This window comes from Trachypithecus francoisi, unplaced genomic scaffold, assembly GCF_009764315.1.
Source record: "Trachypithecus francoisi isolate TF-2019V2 unplaced genomic scaffold, Tfra_2.0 Lachesis_group3, whole genome shotgun sequence".
Taxonomy (NCBI): Eukaryota; Metazoa; Chordata; class Mammalia; order Primates; family Cercopithecidae; genus Trachypithecus; species Trachypithecus francoisi.
This window is the reverse complement of record NW_022681468.1, coordinates 152,482,850-152,490,956: the sequence shown is the minus strand read 5'-3', so window position 1 is coordinate 152,490,956 and position 8,107 is coordinate 152,482,850. Positions and strand designations below refer to the sequence as shown.

Sequence of the window (8,107 nt, the reverse complement as noted above, 5' to 3'; positions counted from 1 at the left end):
TACTAATATGAAGCATACATAAATCACTGCTCCATGGTAGCATCACCATGTGATAATCAAGAAAATTCCCTTTTCCTGTTGCACTTTTCCAGGCTTCCAGAAGAATGAGTCAGAAAATGTTCCGGGTATAGTCATACATGTGGGAGATCTTTTAATATTGACTTTTAATCCCAGCAAGAGAGTTATTCCTTCTTGTCCTTACTTTTCTTATATTTTTTATTTTGAATACTGATTTACAAAGGGTCAAAATATAAGCTGTTTTATATTTTGCTTATACTGAAAATTATAATGCTTATACAAATAAAATCTTTGAATGCTTTTATAGGGATGGGGTTTCCCAGCAGAATGGGGCAAGGCATGGCACTGAAAAGTTAACAAAGCAAAAACAGCTGCTCTAAAGCTGCACTCTGTGTTAATCAAACCATCTCCTGAATTGCAGGAAGGCTTATATCAAACACCTTAATTTCCCCCCAAGGCCCTGTTTTTTCGTTGATTTAACAATTCCCAATGATAGCAATCTGTTGTCCTTGTCCCACACAAGGCCTCAAGCTTGGGGTTCTGCTGCTCATACCAGCTTGCCTTCGGTAGCCCCTCAAGGAGAAAAGCTCCCCAGGAAGGAGATAGAGCTTTATTTTTATCCCAGTTAAAGTCCCTGTTCAATCCACTAACAGCTTCGATAACCTTGGTCCAGGGCATTTCCTGCAGAAGCTATAACCAGCTGGGGTTAATGAACTCTCCCTACCATTAATTCCTGGGAGAGGCCATTGGCCTGAATTGTTACTTAATTACTCTTCTGTGTACAGCTTCATAAAGCAATGAAATGCTTTCTTTCAGGAAGAAGGGAGATGGTAATGGGGGTCATCAGAGGCCATTAATTTTACAAATAGTTTATTGGAAACTACAGTATGTTAAGAAGTCACTCTGGCTCACAAATCAACTCAATGTGGTCCTTACTAAGTAGAGATCCAAAACTTCACAAGTTTCCGTGACTCGCATACACAAAAAGTTACAAATGGTACAGAATCTTATCAAAGGAACATACCTTCAGGTATGCAGAAATATATGCTTTAGATTCTGCAACTGATCATACCTTCCCCTCCAGCTCCTGTTCCTAAAGTTGGCAGGAAAGACTCACTAAAGTCAGTTTGAGATATCATAAAATTTTCCAATTTAAAAATCTCTTTCAGGTAATTTCTCAGTCTTTTAAGGAGATTCTCCCTCTCCAGAGTGCTGCTCTTTCCTAAGATGGTGGCAGGTACAAGGAAAAGCTACGTACCCAGGAAGCATCACAGGAAAAGGTTTGGGTTTTCATGCCTCCCCTTCATGCTCCTAGATCTGCTGGACTCTGTGTCCACCTCAGCACAACTGGAGGGTTTCTCTTGTCCACCCAACCTCTTACCACATCTACAGACCACTTCCAGGTCTGAGAATGCTCAGTCGCTTTTTCTGCACCACCCTGGTTATACTTGCAACAACCTCCCCACCATACACAAAATGCATATACACACTGCATTCACTCTTACCTCCTTCACCTGTTTCTGTTTCCTCACGGCAGTGTTCCCAAGCAAAACAGGCTCACTGCCCAACGTGCTGGAAGCCAGTACTATGACGTAAGGTTTTTGAGGTTAAAAAAAAAAAAAAGCTTTTTACTGTAAGTCTACCAACAAGGAGACAGGAATCCAACTAAAATCTATCTACTTGTGCTGGCTTTCAGGCAGTACCTTTATTAGAAAAGGTTTAGGAAATGGATTCTGGAATTAGCAAATGACTGGTAGAAGAAAAGGGGAGGTCTGAAAAGTCCTCGGGCATGCACAATTATCTCTTCATGCCTCCTTATGGGTCCCATGTGCAAATTTAGAGGAAATTAGTATGAAACATGCAGTGGAAACTCAAGCTGTGACATTAGTAAGCTTGTTCTGCACAGACTCCAGTTGGCCTTATTGGTTCCAACCAATTTCAGCCAGGTTTTTTGTTTTAAAATCTCTCAAATAGAGGGAGTTTCAGCATTTCTGCAAGTTGTTTATTTTCTTATCTGCTATTCTGCAAGCTCAAGAATTTCTGTTAGTCACTGGTCTCTTAAACTCTTTGGGGTATGGTTTCAGCAGTCTCCTCTTTTATCATATCAAGTAAAACTAGTTTTATTTATTTTATTGATTGTGTTACCAGTCCCCCCTACACACATGCACACACACACACACACACATACACATCTTAGAATATAAACTTCATGAGGTCAAGGGCTTTTGGCTGCTTTGTTCACTCTTTCTCTCCAGTGCTTAGAACAGAGTCTAGAAGACACACATCGTGCTTATTCAGTGTTTCACTGTTTGTTGAATGAATGAGTAGTTAGTAGTTAGTTGGCTATATGATGAAATTAGACTGCTGGCCAAAGGACCTAGACTTTCCATTTTAGTCACACTGGGGCAGGAAGAGAGCTTTATCTGCCAGAGAAATAAAAGATAGAGGCTGCTCCTTCAAACTACCCAGAAATCAAATCTGTTGAACCTACTGCTACTTAGGGCATACTTGGCCATGAAATCCATACACTTATCTAGGCTCTAGACTCTACACAAATGATGAGAAACCATTGCCACCCACCCCACTATGACATGTTGCCCCACCCATCCTATGTCAAAAGAACAGTCATGACCTCTCAGAATGTTCTGAGATTCTACTGGATAGTTCCAGTGGAGAAAGATCAGAGTACTCAGAAGCTAATTGACTAGGGAAGGATCAGGGAGACAAGATACACCAAAAGGGAGAGGTAGAGTTTGTAGAAGAAATAAAGGGGAAAAAAAGAAACTAAGGGGAAGAGAGAAACAAATGATTTACATGTACTTGGTTTTCTGAACCCTCTTTAATACTAAAGATCTTATTATCTGGAAATTCTGGCATACGCCAAGATAGAGAGCAAAGATTATTTTTCAGGGCAGTTGTAAACCTACATCCATGCCCATGGTGCTTTATGGAAAGCAACTGGCCTAGAGCAAAAAGAGATTTAAATATTGATTACCTCTATTTCTTTATATTGTCTTGTATAAACTTCCACAGGGTTTTATGTTGATAAACCATCTCTGACTATGTCTACTAATAGGATGTATATTCCAGCATTATCTCTGTATCCTGACTGTATCTTTACTAGGGTATAATCAGATCACGGGCAGAAGAATCAAAGGGCTGAGTTTTGTCATGGTTAAAATGTGGGGATTAGAGGGAGAAAACAAGTTAACTTAATTTGGTTTCTACTTTTTAGGAATCTTCCCCAGTTACTCTGTTCTTGATAAATGAACCCATTTTTCCAATTCATTAGATACATCTCTGTTGGCATTTTAGGGAATCTACAATGGAAGGACACAAGAAAGATCAACTGGATTAAGTAGTCATGATTATGCAAAGCCATATCCAGAGACCAAGGTGTAAAACAGGTTTGCTATTCACCCCTTCCCTCATCTTCCAGCCTTCTTCTCCCCTTCTACTCCTGTTATGCACCCACCTCCGCACCCGACCCCAAGCATGCCATACCCTCCTGAAATGATTACTGTAAATCCCCCATCCAAGCAAGCCCTTCCAAGATAGGACTTAACTTTCCAATATTATCCTTCATTCCTATCTAAAACAAAAGCCCTGGTGCCTCACTACACTAGTTGTGGTTAATCAATTCAAACAAAACCAATGAATTAATTTACATTAGAAGAAAAATAAAAATATATCAAGAGCCTCCCACGTACCCTTTCTAAAATACTCTAGAGTTACCATTATTTCATTTAAATTTACTTCAGAAAAGATGTTTGCATTTTTGAAAGCTATGCCTAGAGCCTATGTGTGTGTGTGCTCAATGGAATGACTCTCATGGTAAAAATTTCAAACTTTGTAGCAGACAAGTGAGGGAGAGTTGTTGAGGTGGGAGGAGGAAGGGAAAGACTGAAGTCCTGTCATGCTGGTGGAAACCCCTTGTGGCTCTGCAGAATGCCAGGCCCAACCAGAAGTGATGTGCCAGGTGCTTAGATAAAAGTGTTCAACAGATGTGTATTGTATGAGCAGGTTTTGTGAATAGTTTAAGAAAAGATTTCCAAGAGAAGCATTTCTCTTCAATGCTAGGGGTTATTTAAGGAAGCAAAGCTTCTCATGAAACCAGAGTGGAGGTGCACTATTAGATTGAGCACTTTGGAGGAGAAAGCCTGGGAAAGACCCTTGCTGACTGAGCTGAGAATTATTGAAACAGTTGTAGAGCATGATCAAGAAATGTAATTTTTCAAGAATGAAAATGGTATGCTCCCAGAGAGAGCAAGGTTAATAAACTAGATGTCTTCTAAATATCCTTTTTGGCCCAATGATTATTGATCTTGAGATAACTGGCCCTTGTTCATTTTGGGGGCTGAGTCTATAGGTCGGAGAAAATGGAAATCTTAAGATTGGCTCAGTCAAAAAGAAACATTATCAGTTTGAACACAGACCTTGAAAGGGATATGCAGAGAATGGATGAAGCAAATCAGAAACTTCTTCTCAAAATCCAAGAGACAGAAGATAAGATTCAGAGGTGAGTATTAAGGTTTCATGAGGGAAGGTCCCAATCCAAAGAAGGGGTGGAGGATCAAAACCAAAACTGAATTTTCCTGCTTGTTCTAGAGACCTCTATCTTGTGTGGTAGGAAGTTACTTCTTCATTCTTTGACATTTCTCTTGAATACTGACGCACAGCAAGTTTCAGATAGATTCCTACAAGATGGACTTGAGAGAACATTGGGGTGTTTGGCTTAGGAATCAGGCAGGTCTTCCTTCTTATAATACTGAAGTGATCATGATCCTGTGGATTCAGTAAGGAAGAGTTTTCAGCTTGAGATTCATGTACACTGTCCCTAAAGTTCCCTTATATCGGATATCTGTGTTTTATCAGTTCTGAAACTGTCAAGCATGGGTCTTCATGGCATGTGCTTGTGTTGTACAGGCTGGAAAGTGAGATCATTCAGACAGGGGACCTGGTGGAAGATGAAGAGTGGGAGAAGGAGAACCGTACCACGATGGAAAGGGAAAGAGCCTTGCAGGAGCTGGAGGAAGAAACAGCCAGACTTGTAAGCAAGAAGTTGGGAAGAGCCGTTTAATAGGTTGCATTCCTCATTCCATCCTTCATCAATTATCAGATAAGCTTGTCTCTCCTTTTTATACATGAAGAGTAGCCACCTCAAAAGTCATGACAGAATTTGTCCATGCATGGAAGGGGATGTGTTTGGCTTCTTGGGCAATGTTTAATAATTGGGAAGCCCTGCAGATAGGCATCTATATCCCTGTATTTTACCTGTCGTTTGATTTCAATATACACATGACATTATGCAAATAAGGTCAAGTTACTGCAGGAAAATATAGCTGGGGTGAAATGGACAGCAATCAACTGAATAAGAATAGATGGAATACAGAGGCAGACTTACACTGTGATTTCTCTCTCACAGGAAAGGAAGAATAAGACATTGGTTCACAGTATAACAGAACTTCAACAAAAGGTGAGGTGGGGTTCTTGTGTTCTCCAGTGCCCCCACAACAGCCCCACTCATCAAAGAGGCAAGGCTGGGGGAAAGTGATCATAGAGGAACCCATAAGTCAGAGAGGCCTGTATGGGGAGTGTATACTACTTTCTAATCCACTCTCCTGAGGCCAAGGTTCATGACCTAAATGTTATGGATTTTCCCTGTAAACATGAGGGGAAAGGAATGGATGGAATATTTAGTAATCTCATGGGTTCTTCATTCTCTTGCCAGAAAATGGATTCCAACAGATACTCTGTTGAAGTCATTGACTGGAACCTTTGTGGTGAGAGGTTAATTTTACTTTCAAAAGAGACCTTTTAAACAACAATAATTAACTTAATCCCCAAGGATTTCCTTTTTCTTACCTAGCCATTTCCAATACCTCAATACCTCCTCAGAATACAGTGGGCTTCCAATGACTACCCTAGTCTCTGACCCATGAGTAGAGAGTAACCCTCTACTATAGAGGGCTGTATCCCTGAATAACCCAGCATGAATTAGGGGTTAAGGAAAGTACTCCTGCCTTGAGAGGCCACTCATCAGTGGCCAAGACTAGTGAGAAGAAGATGGAGGTAGAACAAAGATTGTTTTCCACAGGTCACCAAGTATCTACCAAAGGACTATGTCCTGGAAAGTTTTATCGAGGCCATAGTTACTAATATCCACACATCAGAGAAAGTCTTTGCCTTCTACACCTTTTAATTTAGTACTTTTTTTTATTTGAAACTATAGCTTACAAGGAAATCACAAAAGATAACCAATTGTGAACAAAGCAGTCCAGATGGAGCCCTAGAAGAGACAAAGGTAAATGAAAAAGCAATCCTAAATGTGGTTGGGCTATGTAACCAGGAAACAAGCTGTTAAGTTGGAAATCATTATCAATGTTGTGACAAATTCTTGGTAGTTTCCCCCCATATCAAGCTTAAGCTTGAGCCACTGAGTGCTGAATTCTTCTCTGCCCTTAGTAAGGAATGTCACTCTTAAGTCTTATTTATTGTTCTCTCTTCTGTTAGGAAGAGGAGGGCACAAATGCATATGTAACATGTGGGGCAGTTAAAGTCCCCAGTTTAAAGCCACAGCACATAAATTGGTGTATGAAGTTGGATAATTTAATTACTCCCTCTTAGCCTCAGTTTCAAGATTAAATGAAATTGTGCATATAAAATATTCTCTCCTTTAAGTTTTACATAATTATTTAAAAGTCTTGCTGAGGTGCATGTATGAATTCAGAGAGGCAGAACTAGGATTTGTAAGTCTACTGAGTGCTCGGCAATTTATGTACCCTGTCATGGTTTCCAATCTAGAAAAGGATTCAATTAGTCACTCAAGTATTTAATGTGACCACTACCTGCTAAGCACATCATACTCTGCTTGGCATGTCTCTAATTGTGTTTCAGAGCTAAGAACCTGAGACCAACCACAGCCTATTTGATAAGAGAGAGAGAGAAATTTTTTGTATATATTCAGGGGGTACAAGTGCCATTTTGCTAACATGGACATGTTGTGTTGCGGAGACTTTATTTTTCTTCAGAGAACAGATAAAATTTTTTGACACCTTCTCTAGAATGACATCTTTGTCCTTGCCTTATCTAACTTCTCTTTACCCTCTAAAGCCTACACTTGGTTGTGTGTATGAAGCCCCTGAAGATTTGGATACATAGAAAATAGAAATAGAAAATGAAAATATGGAGAATTACTCCCCTATCTTCTCCTGGCCAATTTAGTTTTGATGACCACAAAAATAGGAAGTCCAAAGCCACCAAATAAGCTTGCTTGGCTGTGTTCATTCAGGTAAGTTATCTGGAAAGAGAAATCTGGAAGAAATTGGAGCTCAAATTAGGAAGAGCTATAAAGACCCCTGACTGCACTTGCCATATGATTCCAGTGGTCAGGACACTGATTTTCTTACAAAATCACTTATTTTTCCCAGAAAATAAGCCCAGTCAGAATTGAGTGGTGACACTTTAAGTCTGGCTGTGCTCACTATGTCAGGTAATAGAGAATAGAGTCTAGTGTTAGTCCGAATAATAGCCATTATTTTGCTGGCTAGCCCTAAAGAGTTCTAGAGTACTGTTTAATCCTTTGAACCACTCTTTGCCCACATATTTTATTGAATTATCAGGTGATATCTCTAATTCTGTGAAATGTACAGAATCTCTTTTGCTTCTGTTCCTCTGGCATGCTAGTCATCAGTGCAGCAGCTTTAATGGAGTGTCTAATTCAACCCTTTGTGACTCACACCATTGGCTTGAAACTATATATCCCTTAGCACATTTGGATAACCGGTCCTGGATGTAACTAACTGAAGAGTGAAGCAACTCTCAGAAGAATCTGGATGTGAAATAATGGCACCTAGGTGAAAGTGGGAACAGCAGAGCCAAAAAGGGAAGGAAGAATGGACATGTCTGCTCTTCCACCAAATTATCTCCCAAATGTATCCATTCCTCTCTACCACTTCTGTTACTACTATCCTTTTGCAAGCCACCATAACCCCTTACCTGGACAAAAGGAGTCACCTCTCAACCAGTCTCCCTGCTTCTACTCTCACGCCCAAACGATCTTTTTTTTCAGACACAGAAAAGGCTATTC

General features: G+C 40.1%; 1 protein-coding gene across 3 annotated transcripts in view; it reads left to right on the top strand.

Moving 5' to 3' along the window:
• The first annotated feature begins 2,671 nt into the window (after nt 1–2,671).
• Nucleotides 2,672–8,107, top strand: part of TMCO5A (transmembrane and coiled-coil domains 5A) — a 56,443-nt gene continuing 51,007 nt past the window's right edge. For all 3 annotated transcript variants that reach the window (XM_033190626.1, XM_033190627.1, XM_033190625.1), the window contains exons 1-6: nt 2,672–2,764; nt 3,334–3,425; nt 4,388–4,537; nt 4,945–5,068; nt 5,444–5,494; nt 6,251–6,322. In XM_033190626.1, coding sequence (XP_033046517.1) covers nt 4,398–4,537; nt 4,945–5,068; nt 5,444–5,494; nt 6,251–6,322 — 387 coding nt within the window. In that variant the 5' untranslated portion in view covers nt 2,672–2,764; nt 3,334–3,425; nt 4,388–4,397. The remainder of the gene's footprint in view (nt 2,765–3,333; nt 3,426–4,387; nt 4,538–4,944; nt 5,069–5,443; nt 5,495–6,250; nt 6,323–8,107) is intronic.